We start from the raw sequence: 21,682 nt of genomic DNA, 5'->3' as shown, positions 1-21,682 counted from the left end.
CGCTAGAACCGCAGTACTTCTTAGAACCAAAGTGGAAATATTCGCAAATAATTAGGTGATTTTACTAATTACATAACTATTTGTAAAAATGACTTTATTTCGATTTATAGCAGATTTTGAATCGAAAAACTTTTCCTGTATGAACGCACTAGCAGAGATTTGCTGATAAATTCTTGCATTTCAATTTTTATGAATTTCCACATTTTTTATGTCTTGTAGTTTTTATATAAAACCACGACTATAAATCTACTTAAACAGTTAACTGAAGTAACATTGACTTATGCATGTGAGGCTTAAGCTTGTGAAAATCCTTCAATAATTCTCTGTTAAATAACTAAATTTTTTTTTATTTTATTTCTAAGCCTTTATAGAAAGCTAAATTGACTACAACATGGCAACAAAGATTTCTATTGACCACCATCAAAGCAATGACACTCGAGCACCTCTCACACAAACATGAGTTCACCGGGATCAAATGGAAATTCGTTGCTAAGTATCCTCATCATATAACACGTCTATGAAAAAGATATCACGATTCAAACAGATAAATTTTCGAATAAAAACAAATTTTGCAAAGGTCTCATTTCGTAAAAAGTTTAAAAAATAAAGGTGAATAATCGTCAAATGGAGTTTGAGATTTGTCCGACAAATATGAAACAGTAGCAACAAAGTAGAACGTGCCCAACTCAGAGCAGGCGCGCACACCGCAGGCATTTTTCTTGCACGTTCTGCAAAAGAAAAGTATTCTTACAACAGCTCCCGTACTCTCCTCTTCTTTTTCCCTTGATTCGTCAAACCTAGAGGGACAAAGTACAAAGAAACTCGACAAAAGACAACCCTGAAAGGCTGACTAATTTAAAAACGGCTGCTCTTCTTTCTACCAATGGCAAAGGTGATAGCGAAGCAGATGATGTGAGCTCCATGAACAAAAAAAATGTTCACGAAGGAGCGGGAAGACGTACGAGAATGAGCATATGTTTCAGTTTGGGTTAACGATTATTGCTCTTCGTTTTAGGCTTGTGTCTTTTGAAAAATTAACGTGCGTTCGACCAAACGAAAAGATCCCGACTATGTTGTTTACCGTCCACATGTCCTCTATACACATGTCTATGCATCCTGTTTCGATTCAGGAATTCAAGCAGTAAGAAATACCAAGCACAAGATGTGCGTACATCTAAAAAACAGACGAAGGAAAAGTAATGATTATCGAACGCAGTCAGCCACTATAAAGAATACAAAATAAAATGAAAAAGAAGAGCTTTTTGAAATGCAACGGAAAACGAACGTAGATCGCACCGGAAAACAGAAAAAAAATGAATGCCTGTGCTCAAATAAAAAACGGGACAGCTGACAACCTTATTTTTTTTTTCGTGTAAAAAATAAAGATAACATTGTAATTGTTTTTAATGCTCGAAAATCTCGTTCGAATATTTTAAAAATTTCATACTACTTTTTGAATAAATTTTATTTTTCTACCTTTTCTACAAATTCTGAATAGTGGTAGTCACAATTTATACCATGTTATAAATAATTCATCAGTAAAGTTTGCAAGACAGTATAGGTGCGAGTACGATACAATTGTGGATTTAATGTTTGGGAAGATATTGTTTGTTTTGACAAAACTTCTCACAATTTATACCTAATACATTAATACATTGTGTTTGGAATGGCTCGCTAATTAGAAACGTTACCATAATTTCAATTTCAATTCCTAACTGTTGAAAACTTCAAATAATATCCTAACAGTTACGTGATACTAGTAGGACAAAAACGGTTTCTAGCTTTACTTCGCTTCATAATTTAAAAATATATGTTTTAGATGTTGAAATGTTTATTTAAAAAAAATTAATAACATCTTTTGCGTAAATCTCGACAGCAGCATTGGTACGAAATCTTTCCAATATGGTTAGAATAGGCAAAGTACATCAGAGCATTATAAAAAATACATATAATGTGTGGAGATTTATACATATATTACATGGATACATTTTCAACTTTACTATCAAAAAATATAGATAGAAGGTTTGACAACAGGCGCAAATTTTACCAGGAAAATGCAATACGTTAACAATGCAAACAAACATATGCTAACATATTCGACTTTACATAATTGATAGTGCTAATAAAAATAATTTATTGAGCAAATGCTACAGGTTACTAAGCAATTTGGTATGGTTAAAATGTTCATCACCATTATGCTCACTTGGCTCGATAGTGATATATTCGTAGTAGTTACAATTTTATACTAGAATTGGGGTATCAAAAAAGGCATACATTACCTGCAATCACTAGTTAGAATACACATTCACATAATTGCTTGCTCTAATGAGAAATTGGAAAATTCGATTTTCTTTGTCCTGTAATCACACTTGAGAAGTGCATTCACTCATCCAATCGATTATCGGATAGTGCCGAGTCCAACGTTGATCAGAAATTGTGTTTTGCACATTTCCATGTACCAATATCCACCAGTAATTAAAATATTCACACATTCTCATGACAGACAGGCCAGAAAATTTCTAGGACTCACTGAAAACTTTATTCACCAGGTCTGATCTTAATACAAGATTGTTTCAAGGGAAAGTAACACTATGTGACAAGGAATGAAGTTGAACGAAAACTGAACAACTAAAAAGGTGTACAGCATAATGAAGGCGGGTGCGCAAGCTCGGGTACAATTTGCTCTCATTCTCTCTCTTTCTCGAAATCCTTTTTCATTTCATCATCAGAGGGTATCATTTATTCTGCCCTCTCACTCTATAGAGAGGAGGAATGAGAATAGGGTGATCAAATTGTATGAGTAAGCTCGTGTCCTTTTTCATCATTTGCGGATGAAATCATCATCATCAGCGTCAATAGGAGGGCAATGCAACGACAACAACGAAGCAACAAAGTATTTTCTATACATTTCAATCCATCAGAATTTTTATCTTAACTTAGAGATAATTCTCGTTTGGATTATCTAACGAATCAATAGAACAACACTTTTCAGGTATGACAGACTATAGGAAAGCATTTATGCAATCATTTTTCATAAACATTTCAGACAATACATAAGCAAAGAATAACCGATGGTATTCTAACGGTTTAAATAATTGAGCATTTCCGACTTTTTAAACCCAGCACATTTATAATCATGCACCTTAAAATATGACCATTGAGTTACGGTGCTTCATTTGATCGACACCATGTCCAGATGTCACGACAGGCTAATGCTAGCTCCGGAAGCATATCCAAGAGGCAATGTTGCTCGTCACGCTTTTTGAATATTTTAATCGTAGTTGACATCTGGCACAAGGACATTCCCTCCATAACGCATTCGATGTTATCTAAATTGGGACTAAAAAAGTACTTCCGAGAATTACTAAACAGTACTATGATTTATCTTCCAACTTCGTAAGTAGCCCAGAAATGAAAATGTGCGTGCGATTGACCGAGAATTTCTCATATCTTCTGCTCATTCGATAGAGCCATACAATGTAAATATCATTCGTTGCCTACCGTTTATTTGATTTTTTATCATGGTTCAATATTAACCTCAATAAAATTGAATATCAAAAATTTTGTTTCCAAAATCAGAAAATGAAATTGTCGAATTTGTGTTACGAGTAACAGGTCATATTTATAACATCTCGATACGTGTATGCATTAGCCGCCTTAATCGAAAGCCATCAGCTATCTCTTAGAACGAGCAGCAGCAAGGTCGGATAGCACGCAAGTAATATCCAAGCGGTGTAGATTTTGCTCGCAAACTAAACGAATCATAGTAATACATAAATAGAGATAATAAGGTGTGCTTGGCAACATATACTAAATCCAAATAAATGGATTTGAATTTGATATTGAACAACTTTTCCTTTTTAACCGATCTTTTTCAAAATGAATCAGAATCGTTTTTACAATTACCTTTCTTATCAATCCGCATGTGTTTTGAATATTCATCGGTGTTTTTAGTTTTCATGAAATTATTTTAACGATCGACGTTCTAAATGACGATTCAGATTCCAATCACTCATTACCCTGTAATTTCGGAACTCGAAGTCGGACGGAAAATAGAAATTGTATGAAAGGGTGACTCACTCATTTCTTCTATTCATCAGCTCACCTCATGATTTAAGATGCAATCTGTAAAATAATGGTAAACTCATCGCTGATTTATACAAACCCATCATCGCTGACGCCAAATTGTGGTGGTATTGATGGTTCTCAGCTTTGATTTCATAAGATCTAACTCTCTTTCCAAGTTTTCAAAAGTTAATAATGAGTTTCGGAACACCGTACTGAGTTTCACTGGTGATTATATGTTCACCCTCCAGATCTACCAACACAACCCTAGCTTCGGTTGTATTTTTGCTGGTACTCAAAACGAGCACGCGTACCGATGTACGGAAACAGGAACCGAACCGTAGCGTGGTGTACATGGCACACGGTTGAATTCCATGTCTCGAACAAAGCACAACTGGCTGCTGAATTGAAATGAATTCGAATATCGGCCGTCCACGGCACTCTGGTGGAGAGCAATACAAGCGAGACATAATTGTATGAATAGCAGCCCTTACACGAGATTTATGAATATCATTTTTAATAATTTCTAATGTAATGACATTACAAATTTGTATGAAGAATCCATCATTACTGACCTTACACTTTCATTAAAAATTAAATTTATTCATAAACATATCAAATCTCGGCTTACAAATTGTCTCTCAATGGATTGTAATATTTTCCGTGCGCTCAGTGCTCCTGATTGATTGCCACTCAATGTTGAGGCTATGTTTTCTCAATATGCAAATGATTGCCTAGTTACTCAAATCACCCAGTAATGCTACTGAAATCGATTAGTAGGAGAGCTGAGCTCAATGATGGTGAAGTACCAAAATGATGATTGCCAGTCTCGACAATCGTGTGGCAATTGAAAATTTTGCTAAACATTTTTTAAATAAAACTTCGTATAAATGGAAAAGTAAACATCTGATCTCAAAAAAATTCAATAACGTTTAGGCCGACGAGGAGACGTTTCTTTCAAATCCAGACATCTTTGTTAGTAATACATACACTTGATGCATTTGAATATTTTCTTCTCGAAACTAGAGAAGCGATGATTGCTTCAGACAAATCGTTGCGAAGAGTTAGTGTTAGAAAGTTATTGTTGTATTTTTCAAGTCATCAAAAACAAACAAGATACGAGATAATACTCGTTCTACATACAGTAAATCAAATCTAACCAGCTGCTTTCGATGTTCATAACCGAAGAAGAGAATTCGATTCAATGTAATAAGCTTTGTTTTTGAGATAGTGGGGGTTCTATACTAGCGATTTGCCGACTCCCAAACTTTTCACACAAATGGTTTTACTTATGTTGGTGCTTTGAAGTGGGTAATCGAATTTCATATGTACTTTTTTGTACGAAAACGTGGTGATCGTATACATTTACGGTTTTAGTTTAATTAGGTTGATATCACACCAATTTGTGACGAAATGATCTAGTTGCAACTGATGAAATACAGCAGCCGCGCTATTGTGCATTTCAAAATAGCACGAAAATTCACGTCCTTGTGGAATTACCAGAAATACTCATTAACCCATTATGACCTAGCGCATGGTATATCATACGCGAAACTTCTTATATTTTAATAAATGTTTACTTTAGAAGTTTAATACCTAACAACTTTAATAGAGCATCAATTGATAGTTTACACTTCTAATTTCTTTGTATATTAAAATTATTCTCAAGTGTCAACGTTTTATTCGTGCTATAACCTTGCAAAGCTCGCACAAATAACCAAGGAAGAGTAAGCAACATATTCGTGTGAATCTTGTGTTCGAAACCATAGGTGATACTTCCATCTTTTGACAAATATATGTTAAACAATAAAAACTTGTTAACATTTGAACGTATGATATATCATACGGTGGGACAATGCAGCAGTATTTTTCCAACGCAAATCGTTAACCGATAAATTCGAGAATCAGAATTTTCTAATAAGTTAAAGTCTTTCGAAAATCTTTTGCCATTCGAATCGATTTTATTCAAAAACATGGCTGCAAATAATAGCGATAAGAATAGGGACCCTTTACGATTTGACGAACACATGAATATGGAGTAGAACGCTTGCTTAGAAAAGGAAGTATGAATACCTCCAAAACTTATTGAACATTGGAAAAACTATCGAATGAGCTAATTAACAGGGTCTGGGTGTTTAGTAGAATATTTATGATAGAATAAAATATTTTTACACAATTGAATTCTACTATAGGTTCGAATATCATACAAACAGGTAATCCATTTTTCTAAGAAACAAAATGGAAACAAATTAAGTTGTTTATTGCAGCTTGAATGTACACATTAATTATATTATGAATAACAATCCGGTAAAAACCAAAACGAAGATGTATAGTTTGGATGAAATGCATAGAATATTGCTTTTATATTATGCCTTCATCTTTAAAAGTACTTCTACTGGTACTATTAAAAAGAAATTGAATCGTATATATCTCTCCCAAAATATAGGCATATCTCTTATAATTTTGTTGCTACTGTATTGACCCCGCGTACGATATATCATACATAGGAAAATCTCGTTTGGAAAAGATTTTTAATAGTGATTTGGCATTTCCCAACATCTTCAACCCAAAATATTTTGTTTATATCGTTTAGTTATACCCTGCTTTAACCTAGTTACGGTCATTCGTCGGGTTATGGAATTGATGATATTTGCTCATTTGGTTCAAATTTCAAATACCCCTGGGTTACAATTGGTTAAAGACAATCGTTTAATTTGGCGACTAGACGCCGACTGAAGAATTAAAATTCAATCCAATCAAACATCGAAGCCGAAGCCAATCCAGTTCGGGGCTACTCCGTTCGGTATAATGGTTATTTGGCAAACGGCTATTTGGCATAAAATTTATAGGCTTCCAATGTGTTGGAAATATCCCTTGCATAAATTCCCCGAATTACTACAATTCAAAAAAGTTTGGAAGATTTCTATTGCATAATACTACTATATTTGAATTTAAGTTAGTGAAAATCTTTTCAATCATATGTGAGAAGGTGAAGTGAGCTCCATTTTATCACATTTGATTTCTATTTGGTACTTCCGCAACCGAAAGTTGGATATCGGCATAGTGACATTGGTTCATTCAGCCACACACTAATAAGAAATACAAATTTTTTAATGGCTATGGCGATTTAAGTTTTGGAAAAAATGTACCGGTAGTCGGACTTGGATAAAAATTAGTCAATCATTTATGGTTGATCAATGGTTTATTAGGTTACAGACTCTCAAGGACTGCAAACTAGAGAAATTCAGATTTTTGGTGCATATCACGCTGTAATATCGGAACCGGAAGTCGCATCCAAGTGAAATTCAGGAACTTTGAATAAGACCATAAGACTTTTCATTTGAATATAAGTTTGTGAAAATCGGTTTAGCCATCTCCGAGAAAAGTGAGTGATATTATTTTCACGTTATTGGTGCATATCACCCTGTAATTCCAGAACCGGAAGTCGGATCCAAATGAAATTTAGCGTCCGTTTTTGGGATTGTTGTTCCTTATTGATTTATTTTCAATCATATGTATACCAAAAATTAATAAAAACGATCATGTGCACTCGGAAGAAATCGGTTACGTGTAACCAAAACCCCTGAATGACTTGAAAAAGGCTCTATGCTTTTCTTATACGCACATGTTATAATGAATATTTTCTATTTATACATCGAAATGCCTAGAAAGTATTTGAATCCTCAATTAGCGGGCCTATTACAATGATCCTTTTTGGACTTGGGACATCTGTTTAAAGTTTGAATTAAAAAAACTTAACAGGGGCGATTTAACCTATTCCAAAAAACCGGGAATTTTCATCTAAAAAAACGGGAAAACCAAGAAATTGAAATCAACAATTCACTTACCACCCTGGAATCTAAGTTTGTGAAAATCAGCTCAACCATCTCCGAGAAAAGTGAGTGATATTTTTTTACATTTTTGATTCATTATTTCCACATTTTTGGTGCATATCACCCTGTAATTCCGGAACCGGAAGTTGGATCCAAATAAAATTGTGGAACTTTGTATGGAATCATGAGACCTTTAATTTGAATCTAAATTTGTGAAAATCGGTTTAGCCATCACCGAGAAAAGTGAGTGATATTATTTTCACGTCATTGGTGCATATCACCATGTAATTCCAGAACCGGAAGTCGGATCCAAATGAAATTCAGGAACTTTATATAAGACCATAAGACTTTTCATTTGAATATAAGTTTGTGACAATCCATCTCCAAGAAAAGTGAGTGAAAATATTTGCCACACACACAGACATTTGCTCAGTTCATCGAGCTGATTCGAATGGTGTATGACATTCGGTTTTCACAATGATTGTATAATCTTCCATATAAGAAAGGCAAAAAACGAATAACTCAAACTAGAACTGTTTTGTTTGTCTTTTTTGATCATAGAGGTTTGAACCTAATTGCGGTCTCTCGCTTATCGGATAAAAAAAATTGTCTGTCCCCATTTGCGGAGTAAGAAACCCTAACCCAGTCAACAACTGTCGAATTGTTTTATTTACAATTCGTAAGGTTAGGGTGATGAATAAGATCTGGTGCTACTGCGGTCGTTGTTTCCACTTAGGATGGTGAGATAGACAGTATTTTGAATATTTCTTATGAGCTGTTTTCATTATTCGCATTCGACCTCCCCGATCACTCATGAGATCAATTTGCGAGGAGGCATCGGATTTATATCGACTTCGTCTCAATAATATAGGGCGATACTTCAATTGCTATGAAAGAACAGCGAGTCTAGTTCCGCACAGGAATTAAGATTTTTTAATTTAAGCCTCTTTTCTTCCTCTTTCCTAGAAGTCATAAAATTGTTGCTCACTGCTACGATATTTACGACTTGAGCAGACTATTGTTGGTCGTTCGGAATATACAATCAGACGGAGTGTATATTTTCTATTTTCTCAGTATATTTCTTAGGTTCGGCCCTAAAACAATGGGCCGTATGAATAAAACGTAGCATGCTTGAATTTCGGTAGTAAATGCTACGTGTGGATCACGCTCCTGTCAAAACATGCTACAAACTATAGTATTTACTACAAGTTTTCGGTAGGTAGCTCTAGAGGTTGCTACTCGTATGTTTGCTGATAAAGTGAAGTACAGAAATTAAAAAAGTGGCATTTTTACAGATGTAAGTACGTTTCTTGCTTTGTGCATGCTTATGCCAGCTTTTCTGGCTCTGTGTCGATACGATATGCAGTAAATGCTTAAATTCGGAAGTAGCATAAACTACATGTTCGAACTTGTTTTTTATTTATACCAAACCGCGTAATACTCTGTGGACTTTGTTTTTGAGAAGATACTACAAACAACATACTTTACTACATTTTATTCATCCGGCCCTATATTACATCACGACTAAGTAGAAAATGAAAATATTTCAACAACAACACAATCAATCGAAGCGAATCCACCAAGTTTAATCTTATACTTTAGTTATTGCATTTAACAGTGATAGCTTCTCGGTTCACCTCATTAATTAATGTATATTGATATATGTTATATAAATTGATATATGAAACGATATATTTGAATATATGAGAAGAACTGTGGAGCTCATATTATTGAACGTATGGTTATCCCACACTTCCATATCAGCCCCACATGGATTTTTGTCATTTTTAGAAATCTTGTCGAATGAAAGCTATCCCTACTATGCCGTCAGATATTACAACTTGCTATCGAAGAAAATAAAATAGATTATGAATAGTAGAAAGATGCCTCAACATGTCGATTTTTTTAAATGAGACTGATATAGAAATATGGGCAGTATATCGTCAAGATAAATAAAAGTGTATTAGAACATTTTCGTCAGGATCAAAAATAAAACATCATATAGTAATTTTCACAGTTGTTTTAACAGATTATTGTACCAACAAATTTAATTATTATTGACATATTCATATATTCTGTTTTCTAATTTTGAAACAGAATAAATCGTCAGAAAAAAGAATCTTTTAGTTGTAACATAAAAACATCACATGCATCAACAAATATTTAAGTTACTTGTATAATTGATAATCATGTTTGATTAACTAGACCCTATGATTTCTTGATTAATAAGAATAGCTTTAGCGATTCTTCACCTGAATCGATTAGTTGTCTCAAGCACAAAATACAAAACATTAGGCTTTGCACGAACTTGACATAACCTCACAAAAATAAACAAAATGAATTTTGACAGCTATCAGTGGCTTGTTTATGTGTTGGTTTTAATTTGAATACGTGTTAATAGATATGTAAACAAACCACTGATAGCTGTCAAAAGATGAACTTGATTCATCGGTAGTTCATTCGTGTCGTCATCGTGTAAAACCTAATATCTTTGCCAAAAACAAATTGAAAATCAACAGAATTGAAGAAAATATAATTTATCACTCACGTCTTTAAGTTCCTTAATCTTAGTTCCTCCTCGTCCGATTACACATCCAGCGAGGCTTTGATGTACCAATACTCTTAGTTCGTATTCATTATCGCCAGCCTGTAATACATTAAGTTGATTAATAGTGTAGTCCTAACAATAATCCTCAAGAATTGGAATAATTTAATACTGTGTTAATAAATAACTAAGTATTTATTGGATAGAGGAGAGTGGGGTTAGATGAACCACGGATACATGAACCATTAGGGATATTTCTTCACTGACTAAAAACTTTTCTGCGATCATGTGTACCGGTAACCCTATCGGTAACCTAACCTCACACATATTTGTGCACGCTTCTGACGTTTGTTGTTATTGTTATTAAATGTAAAAGTTATTCTCTGCATGAAACTGCACGAATCGCGACCTCACTTTATTCTGGAAAATATTTATTGTGTTCCACCTGTGGTACATAACTGCATAACATTAATTGTTATCGTGTATACATACAAATTCATTCATTTTCACAAAAAGTTTGAAAAGATAAAAAATTTCTTATCGTCTTGAAAACACTTCCAATCTGTTAATGATTTGTGGGGTTACATGAACCACTTTTTGTGGGGTTACATTAACCACTTTCGTCTATGCTGCTGGAGGTTTTCTACCACATGCGATGGTATTTCCACGGGATAACTTCATTCTTAAAATGTTGAAAAACAGTGTGCCGAATACACTCGGCCTTGCAAATAGAACAGGATGCATGAATGCAGAATAGTTTTTAGAGGTGCTGAAGCATTTTATTAAATTTTCGAACGCGTTAAAAACAAATCTGAAATTATTAAATTTCGAAAACCACGAAGGCCACCTGTACATTGGGATTTTTGGAATTAGCAAAGAAAAATGGCATTACAATTTTAACTTCACCATATCTATATATTTTTATTCTTTCCTTAAAGGTGGTTCAATTATCCCCATGGGGTGGTTCAAGCATCCCCATGCATGGGGACATAATATCTGACATAATATTGTAAAAAGCTGCTATTTATGTCAAAAATCGAATTTACATTTATTGATTACATTGAATATCGAAAAGAAAGGTTTGTTTTGATTAACCGTAGGTAAAACATGTTTTACCCCAAATAGTTTAAAAGATATATCAATTAACAAAAAAAGTGGTTCAAGTAGCCCCACTCTCCCCTATTACTAAACTGTAGCTCAAAGTAACAATATTAGTGCCGATACAGTTACAAGACAAGTATATTGTAAGTAGTATAGCTCGTTTCAGTTAAAATTTTCAATACTGAATGGTGGATGGCTACGAGGCATAATCAAAATAGAGCAAAGAATAAACTTTTAAGCCTTACGTTGTATGCTGAAGGCACCCACAGTCGCATAAAAACAGTTTAAAGTAGGCTGATGGCGATTATTTCAACCCTTGCATTTGTTCGTTTAAACTCGAAATCTAACTTTCCATTGCATAGAAAAATTGAGCTACCGCATAGTACTTTAGTTAATATTTCAATCATTTGCTGTATCTGTACTCTATGTATTCGGTAGCTTCTACTATTAAAATATTTGTATTATTACAGACCAACCAACTCTACTATTATTTCCAATTCGCTGTTTGGTCAGATAGTGCTAGCTGATTTTTTTTTCTTCGAATTCATGGTACTACCCACTGCTACTATAGTTTGTCACGCGCTAGGACGACCTCCGCTTTATCGTGGAAAGTCATGAAAAAATCATGCCCCGCAAGAAAAGGAAGCAAGCAACGAGGCGTAACGGAGAGCACATGTGCACAGACATATAGTCGCCATGCACTTTATGAAAATTTCAACTTGTAATTACAAAGCACGCGATATCGATGGGTGGCGTTATACTAGCTATTCTACTGTTTCACTTATTTAATATGAAAATCATGAGAGGTTTTTACCATCTCACCCACCGTGTTAATACAGGCAAATCTATAGTACAATCGATGAAACATGCACCTACCTTGTCCAAGTGTTTCATGACGTCCTTAACCACATTGGTTGCTGTCTCCATGTCGGCGCCGATGGTGATGACACTGGAAGTATATACCAATGTTCCTATTAATTATGGAATGATGGCAAGTACTGTTGCACTACGAGACGAAAATTTTTACTGGGTTAACATATATATATTATCCCTTTTAGATCTATAGAAGAAAGAAAACTCTATTTGTTTCCAGTAATTGGGTTAGTTTGCTCCAGTTTTGATTTGCACAGCATACCATTTCAGTAAATTCAGGATTCAACCGAAAAGGAAGGTTTGTTGGCTTTATTCCAAAAACTTCATTAAACGAAAAATTAACATATCGAAAATATCTTAGGTAGTTTTTTGTTTATTCAAACTGTTTCAATGTTTGATCAAATAACCCGAACACAAAGTTTTACAACTTTGTTTTGAAAATATGGATTCCATGCATTGCTTATCATCGAGTTTAATATTATCTCTCTCCATTTGGCACGCTTATTTTTATTTCTGTTTTCTCACTCTAACAGTTCCAAGTGAATGAAAAATATCAAATTTGATTAATATGCTGTTTGATGTGAGTAAACAGAATAAAAATAACAGTAATGTGCAACTGGCTGATGAACTACAACTGTAAGAAATTTGGGTTGATTTTGTTGGTAGATATATGAACGATTCGTGAAAAAGTCATGATCTCCAGCTATTTTCTTCAACTGAAAATTTAAATCCCACACACAAAGTTGTTTGCTTCTAGTCTGAAAACGGAATTGAGTTGAGGCACATACAAATAGTACTTCTACAAAGACAACAAGAACACATAGGGTTGAAGTCAGGGTTTTCCTCAGTGTGTTGAAACTGTGGGATGCCATCTAAGATGAGGAAGTTACAATATATGCGTGTATGTTGGAGTAAATAACAATTACACTTGAGAATCTTAAATCCTAGAAGACTTATGAGCTGCTCTATAGTAAAGATAAGGATTAAAATAAAGAATAAAAGGTGTTTACCGTTCAGGGCCTGTACAATCGCCTACATTCACTTGGGCTTGGTACTGTAGACGGGTTCGTTGGGATTCGACGACGTATTGAGTGGTTCGGTAGCGGTGTGGTTGTTTTCAGGTGGGACACGATACCACAAGAGAATTGTGTTTCCCAGGGACGACGATGGAGCCAGGGTGGAGTCGATAACCCAAGCACATTAGAGTTACACATGTTCACATATGGCGCGTCGATATTTTGTGTATTTTTTTATAATAGGAATTGAAGCACAGGTTTTGGATATGCCGAAAGAGCATATTTCCACAAAGATTGTAAGCAATCGGCATTGTTAGATTGGTCATTGGCATAGTAACACAGGATCGATTGCGTTTGTTAGAATTGAACGCAATTTTAGTCAAACGAATATATTCGTGAACCATTTTTTTTGTTTGTTTTAGTTGGCCAATTTGACGTGGGATCAGTGTTCCGAGGTCCAAGCGAAATTGATGCACGAGTCAAAAGTCAGATCGAACCAGAATTGGAGATTGATGATACGGGCATCAGCAGCAGTTTGTTCAGAAGAGATACAAATTGACCCAAAAAGTAATGATTGTGATTTTACCGATTTCAGGATCATCGTACAGAGTTTGGATTGAACCCACAATCAGTCAGCCGCAGAGTTGGTGGTTTATTGAGATTGGTATTGGCAACAGGTCAGTTCAAGTTTTTTGGTGGTTCGTTGTAGAGATGAATGTGAGTTGTTTTTTTATCAACATTTACAACCGAGACGGAGAAAAGAAGAAAAAATATATGTTAAGAATCATTCGAGAAGATTTGTAGACTTGTAGATAGAAATTTGATTTTTTTTAAATTTAATTTAATGTTCGAAGGAAACATAAACCACGAAACGATTTTGCGAATGTAATTCTATTAACTTATGTCGCAGATACCGGCGGTGACGGGAAAATTCTCGGCAAATGGTATAGGTTCCTTTTTTAACAGTAAAGACGAGGAATTAGAACAACGGAGTATTTACGACTGAACAAGAAACATAAGTATAAACTCGAATTGTGGCCGTGTATACTAGAGATGTTATAAAATTAAATATTAATACAAGTCTTCTAAAGCGTATTAAATTAAATTTAAAAATTAAAGTAGCAACCCTCTTTCGGTAACTAAGCATACCTCTGTACGTAGCCTTTGGATATTGTGTCCACCTTTGCCAATTATAGCTCCAGCCATCTTTAATAAATTAAGAAGTTAGCAAAAGAAAATTAGTTGAAGGCTACTATTCATATAAAATAACACACGTAAAAAACACGAAAACAACATACCTTGCTAGGAATGAGTAAACGAACTTCTTCCTCGTCATTTCGAGACCGCTTATTTGGTGGTTTTTTATCCGAGTTGTCGTTACCGTCGTTATGCTGGTCCTCTTCTTGACAGTCTTCGATTTCACGCTTCATATTTGTTCGTTCTGAAATAAATCGGAAAAAGATAAAACACATCAAAACAGTGTACGTTTCATTCAAAAGCCAACGTTAGGAGCAGGGATTTTCGAATTGCAGATTTATATAGCGAACTTTGCATATAGATAAACACATTTATAAATCACTCAACCGTTTAGGTTTCTTAAGTTTAAGATTGCATACGTTTCCGTTAGTATGTCTCAGATTGTTTCGAAGTGTTCAATTCAATGATCTATGCAGAAATAACAGCGTAAAAAAGTCAACAATCTTTCGTACTGTAACAATTTGTTAGTGGGTTTTATCGAAATTTACATAAGCAGTTCTATCCAAGCTAACTTGAGAGTAGAGCTGATTCTAGAAGTGTGCACATTTCAATTGGAAACACATGTTAAAACTTAATACGCGTGGGCAAACAAACTAATTAGAATATGTGGTATGCGGTGTGAAAAGCTAAATCGAGTAGTTGGTCTCGAAAGGTAGTTTGTGTTTGTTTATGTGTGATGATTGTTTTTATGTTTTCGCAAACTTTGAAATTATTTTTATTTAATAGAATAAAAACGAATGTGATCCACGAAGCGCGTTAGGTAAAGGAAACCAGGCAGTAGCAAAAAAGTCAAGCGAATGCTTCATTTGAACGGCGATCGTACTGCAATACTGTCAAAGGAGTTTGAACAAACAAGAGAATTGAATGACAATACAGAAAAATCACACATACAAACATCAAAATCTTTTGAAGAATTTTGTGTTGACGTGAAAACCTTCACAGCTTCAAACGATTGCGGCCTTCAATCGATATGTCGCACATTCTCGCTTCCCAAAAACATTCGACTGCCAACAGCCCTATTTGCAGATTCGACTCGTGCTTTCAATATTTTATTTTCGAAATCTTATGCATACGTCTTTCTTCAATCTGTGTTTCGTTAATCAAGCTAGATCAGAAAAGTCATACGGGTCGATATCGGAAATCTCAAGGCGTTTCACACAAGACTGAAAATCTTAAAACTTTAATCGTGATATGACATTATTTACCCTTGACCTAATAAGCTCAAATTTTGCAAAGGGACGTTAAGCTGCTAAAGCATTTGTGCACGTTTTAGAAAATAAGATTATAGACTGTTAGAGAATCCCTTTCTGTGAATCTACGTCATTCATGAATAGTCCCAATGGTGTTAAGTCGTAACTAATTATTTTTCAATAGCCATTAGGCACAAAAAAAATTGTATTGATGAATAGTTGTTTGGAGAAAGAAAAACTATAATTCGAATTCGAGTTCGAATCAAACTTGTTTCAAATTATTCTGAAAGTACCATACTAAACTTGCCTTCATCGATTTGAAGTACTTTTTCGTTACCGATTCGCTAAAAAAAATTTGCAATGATTTTATCCTTAGACCTTCTTTATACAAATTTGAAATGTCAATGGTTAGTAATCATTAAAAATGGCACTAATTCTAATCAAATTCAAGAAAAATAATTTCAAATCTGGAGAAACAAAACTGTTGATTACTTAGTGTTGTAATCGACCTTAATCGAATTTCATTCAAAACAGCCGAAATCAGAACAGAGGATTCACTTATAGGAAGACATCAGGCTTGATAGTCAATAACTTATACACTCACGTTAATTTCAAAGAGCAGTGACTATATTTGAAGCGGTTTAGAACGAACTGTATTTACTTGCAACCCAATATCAAGTGACAAGTAAAAAAATACTGCTGATTAGTGACCCCTATCTGTATTATTTGACCCTATGAAGCATGTTGAACGCTCATATCTGTATTGTATTTTACAGTATTGTGCTGTATTTTTTACCCAAATACTGCGTACTGTTTTTTACTTTTAAATTAACTATACTTCAATTTGTACTGTATTTTACCATTAAAATGTACTGTATTTTGCGTATCAAGAATTACAACAGTTTTAAATCATTAACGCATCGAATTTCGACTTGCCGCAATACAAAATGTCAGAAGCAAAATGACAACACGTAGTGTGCTTTGTGCCACCGAGCCATCTTGGCTACTGTTATGTGACTTCGTCACATCAATTATCCACGAGACATAATAACGCCAAAAAAATAATAATCCCATTCAGCGACATGATCCTTTCGGCGAAACGACTTTAGGCGAAATGACCCATTCGGCGGAACGACTCAGCGAAATGACCCGCTCCCAATATAAATACATGCAAAAAATAAATGGATTTTTCTCTTTCTCTCTTTTCCAACATGGTTTTTTCATGATCAATTCTTGTTCAGAACGCGTCAAAACAATTTTGCTAAATTCTGTTGATTTAAAACAAAAGGAAATTGTTTCCACCAAAAAGTTAAAGCTATCCGTTTTCACAAAATAATATCTAAATTATTGTGTAAAAAATATTTGATAATTAGTTTGTGCATTTTTTATGTTTATATTGAACTAAAAATACTTTTAAAAGGGGAATAAAAAAAACTTTTGAGATTATGGAAAGAAATCATCTGATAATTATTTGCTTTTGTTTTTTATTCACTATTCTTAGAATAAATACGTACTGCCAAATGTACTGTTTTTTTCAATGTCGCTGTACTATATTTTTCTTATTTCACGCAAAATGTACTGTGTTTCGTCAAAAAAATATACGAGCATTAAGCATGTTTCATAGTTGATAAAAATTACCATTCTGCCATGGACCCTAACAGTAAAATTCGTACATTCAAAAAGACTCATGAGAAAAATTTGGAAGTAAAATGTTATAGCAAAACTTTAATCAAAGTTCGTCCATTATTTTTTCCTAGAATATTATGTTTTTAAACAATGAACAGAAAACATAGTGAATGGGCTACAACAAATTGTACACTAGCGTGTCCCTTAGAAAAAAGTGACAAAAAAGCCCTGGCGATATGAATTGTAATGCTATAAACACGTTTTGCCTTTCTCTATAGAAAGATAATAGAATTGCTTAAAATACTGACTTTCTAACGGAAACTCAAAGACCCATAGTGTTTTATACCAATCGACTCAGCTCGAAGAGATCGCAAAATGTCTGTTTATGTATGTGAGTTTGTGCACCTTTTAGATTTTTTTACCGCTCTATTTTCACGAAGCTGGTTGAACCGATTTTAACATGTCTAGGCTTATTTGAAAGCTACTATTGAGCCATCGATTAAGGTCAAAAATCAAATGTCTGTCTTTCCTTGTTCCGGAGATATAACGGTATAAGTGACGTAGCCGACAAAACGCGTTTTTGCCGCTCAATTAACTCAGAAATGGCTCAAGATTTTCGGACGGCTAAACCGAATTCTACATGCATAGGCTCGTTTTAGAGATAGTCATTTATAGAGTGTATGAGTCATTTATAAAGTTCAAAAATTAGAAGGCTGTCATTTCTGGTTCCAGATATGACAGAGGTGACGTAACAGCCTAGCCGCTCTTTTTCATGGGCTAAATTTTCTCAAAGATGAGACTCAACGTTTTTTGATAAACCTAGGCTTATTAGAAAAATTTCCCCTTATGGTTATTGTTACTATTGCATAATTTTTGTATAGTCTAGTATAGAACATTTCGTTAGCAACGTGTGATTTGGTTATATCGTGCGATAGGCCCTTGCAAATATTACTAACTGTAATGCTCATTGCTCCTCTCTACAGCATTCATGTGTACATAATAATCGATATGTTATCGTAGACGGAGACTCAATCTACGGAATTATGTACAAAATACTCGAATTCTATGCATAAAACTCGAGTAATGAGCATTATTTCTAGCAACTTTCAAAAGGGCCTATCTTACGATATGTCCTAATCACATGTTGGTACCGATTGAATAAGGACTGTACTCGAAAAAATGCAATAATTTTGTTTAGAGTGTAATGCTTACATATGAAAAATTTAGTTACAATCTGTCAAGTGCTTATAGAGCTGCCTTCCAAGTACTTAGTATTTATCTAACCGAACTTATAAATGGAATATTATGGTAAAATCCCGCGCCAAAAAGCTGTACAACCAATCAATCAAATGACAATCCTTTTGATGAAAAAAGTTACTAGAGTGGTCCTTATTTAGATTGAAATCTGAAAACTAACTTTCTTAATTGAACTCAAAAATGGTTGTGTTGTACAATAAAGTTGAAGGAAATTTTATTTTGAGCAACTTTGCTTAAAAAAGCACCTCTCTAGCTTTTCATTTGATCGAGTTACATCAATTTTTCCGATTAAAAATAGAGTGGCTTCTGAAAAATCACTTTTTTGTTCTAACTTTTTTGTGAAACGTTATATGGAAAAGTTATCTTAGAAAGAGTTGTATGAGCTACCAGTAAAAAGTTATGATTGTTTTTTCAGCAAAAACATAGTCACGGTTCAAATATCAATATTCATTAGATGCCAGATCGATAAAAATGTATAATATGCGGTTTGTGAAAGGTCATAATATAAGTAAAAATTTAAGAAAAAATTGGAAGGGTGCCATTTTTTAAACTTATTTAAATTAGTTTTGAAAATACCTTCAAAAAACTCAAAAACATTGCATAACTCTTAAACGCCTTAACGTATTAACACAGTTCCTTTAGCAAAATAATAGTATCAAATTAGTTCTACAAGTGTTTCATCCCTGTCCATTTTAGAAATGAGACACACAAAAACTACAACCGAAAATAGATTGCAGAACAATTTCAATTAACCAAAATAACTACTTCAATTGAGTTTGAGCAACTGAGGATTAGAGATACTGTGTAAAATGGTTGTTCCGCACTAGTTGAACATGATAAATCTATGAACAGAAAATGATTTACAAAAAGCTTACGGATTTGATGATCGCTGGTAAGAGTAATAATGACATTTTACAGTATATCATTAAAGAATTTCCGAATGCTGAAGAAAGTTCCTTACTCAAGTAGATCATTTTGATGAGGTCAATTGATCAATAACCGGAATAAGATAAACGACGACGAAAGTAACACAGAGAAAATACAAGCGTTGTAAGTATCGTTGTATGGCTGGTATCCACTATCATCAACTGATCATAAATTGTTGGTACACGGAGTCAGCACGTGATTTTAACTATAGGTATGTATGATTAGTGAAGAAGCTCAGGAGACTCGAAATAAAAGTATCTGGAACTTCAGAGAGAATCACGCTAGAAAATTCAGCAGAAACGTAAACATCGAAGATGTTTTTGAAATGTCGAACAAACAAAATATGAGAAGTTCAGACGACTTACACTAACAAGTGAAATATTTAGTTTTAGATATTAAAATAATTCATTGTTTTATTTATACAATACATACCAAACCGCCATTAACTGTAGTTCTTTATTTTATTTTGAATGTTAACGATACGATTATTGCGATCACGGAATCAAAATTAATTGAATCAGTTATTTTGGTAATAAATTTGATAAAATTGTTCAGCAAAAAAATCTATTTTCGGCTGTAGTTTTTGTGTGTCTCATTTCTCGAATGGACAGTGTATGGAACACTTGTAGAACTAATCTGATACTATTATTTTGCTAAAGGAACTATGTTGATACAGTCGGTGTTGAACAGTCGTTCGCACCGCACGCGTATAGCTCTTGGCTTCTGGAATTTTTTTCTGGCTATCTAGAGTATCATTGATTCAAGGCTACCTGAATCACTAACAGTCTTTTTAAAGACTAACAATTAGTCAGCCTTTCTCAAGGCTATACAAAGAGTGATATTCTAACATAATCAGTCTTTTTCAAGACTAATAAATTAATCAGCTTTTTTTAGGGCTAGCTATTCAAAGAACTAATCAGTCTTTGTTAAGACTACCACAAAATCAGTCTTTATCAAGACTTTTACAAACTAGGAGTCGAATCGAAGACTAATTTAGCCTAGTTCATTTAATTTCAAAAATGCCTGCGTTCAACCGGAAAGGCAACAAGCCTAATAACATTCAAGATCTTATAGAATCTGAATGTAAAAATAAAAGACAACGGACGGACTTCCCTTCCGTTGATTCTATGCCGTCTAGCAATATTTACTAGATTCTTCCTGAATCCGATTGTAGCGACATAGAAGAAAATTCTTTTAAAATTCCCAAATGGTCGTTTGTCGTTCTGGGAAGAAACAACAATCTATGCCACCAGTGAGGGTGATGATTTCCGACTTCAAAGCATTCCGTACTGAGCTTTCTACTTTTCTCTCGGAAGTGAAAATCTCATTTCAAATCGGACGAAGAGGAGAATGTCGAGTCTTGGATGATGGATTGGAAGATTATGAACGATGAACGAAGATCTTATCCGATATTTGTCCGAGAAACTTCAAAAATTTTTATTCACATGATATAAAATCAGACAGGCCCTTCAAGGCTGTCTTGAAAGGCTTATCAAATGATCAAAGTACTGATGAAATTAAAAAATTAAAAGAATTGCTTGGTTTTGCCCCTTGCCAAGTAATACTTATGAAAAAAAGAGCAAATGGTACTTCTAATCCACGCTCTGGAATTTCTCATGAACTTTGGTTTTGCCGCTTCCCAAGTAATAATTATGAAAAAAAAGAGCGAAGCTCTGGAATTTCTCATGAACTTCAATCGAAGTGATGTAAACAATTTGAAAACTTTAGAAAAAGTACGTTTCATTTCCCACATTAAAATTCATTGGGAACATTATAAACGGCATAATCGTATTGCAAACTTAACGCAATGTCGTCGTTGCCAAGGCTTCGGTCATGGAACCAGAAATTGTCATATGGATATACGGTGTTTGAATTGTAAATCCAATTATTACTTTGAATTGTAAATCAAATTATTAAAAATGTTCTGTCACGGAAAAAATTTTAAACGCTCGTTCGCTCAGACAACAAGTCAAATCGACGACCTTAAATTTA

The 21,682-nt window shown here is 34.1% G+C and overlaps 1 protein-coding gene across 3 annotated transcripts in view; it reads right to left on the bottom strand.

The window, feature by feature from the left end:
* Positions 1-21,682, bottom strand: part of LOC131434627 (heterogeneous nuclear ribonucleoprotein K-like) — a 49,572-nt gene that overhangs the window by 3,219 nt on the left and 24,671 nt on the right. For 2 of the 3 annotated variants that reach the window (XM_058601540.1, XM_058601541.1), the window contains exons 2-6: positions 14,732-14,874; positions 14,583-14,639; positions 13,428-13,471; positions 12,421-12,493; positions 10,447-10,545 (exon numbers count right to left, since the gene is read on the bottom strand). In XM_058601540.1, the coding sequence (XP_058457523.1) occupies positions 10,447-10,545; positions 12,421-12,493; positions 13,428-13,471; positions 14,583-14,639; positions 14,732-14,863 (405 nt within the window). In that variant the 5' untranslated portion in view covers positions 14,864-14,874. Of the gene's footprint in view, positions 1-10,446; positions 10,546-12,420; positions 12,494-13,427; positions 13,472-14,582; positions 14,640-14,731; positions 14,875-21,682 lie in introns of those variants that run through there. The other variant, XM_058601543.1, reaches the window with a different exon arrangement.

Source organism: Malaya genurostris, chromosome 3, assembly GCF_030247185.1.
Source record: "Malaya genurostris strain Urasoe2022 chromosome 3, Malgen_1.1, whole genome shotgun sequence".
NCBI lineage: Eukaryota > Metazoa > Arthropoda > Insecta > Diptera > Culicidae > Malaya > Malaya genurostris.
This window is presented reverse-complemented; position numbering and strand designations above follow the sequence as displayed.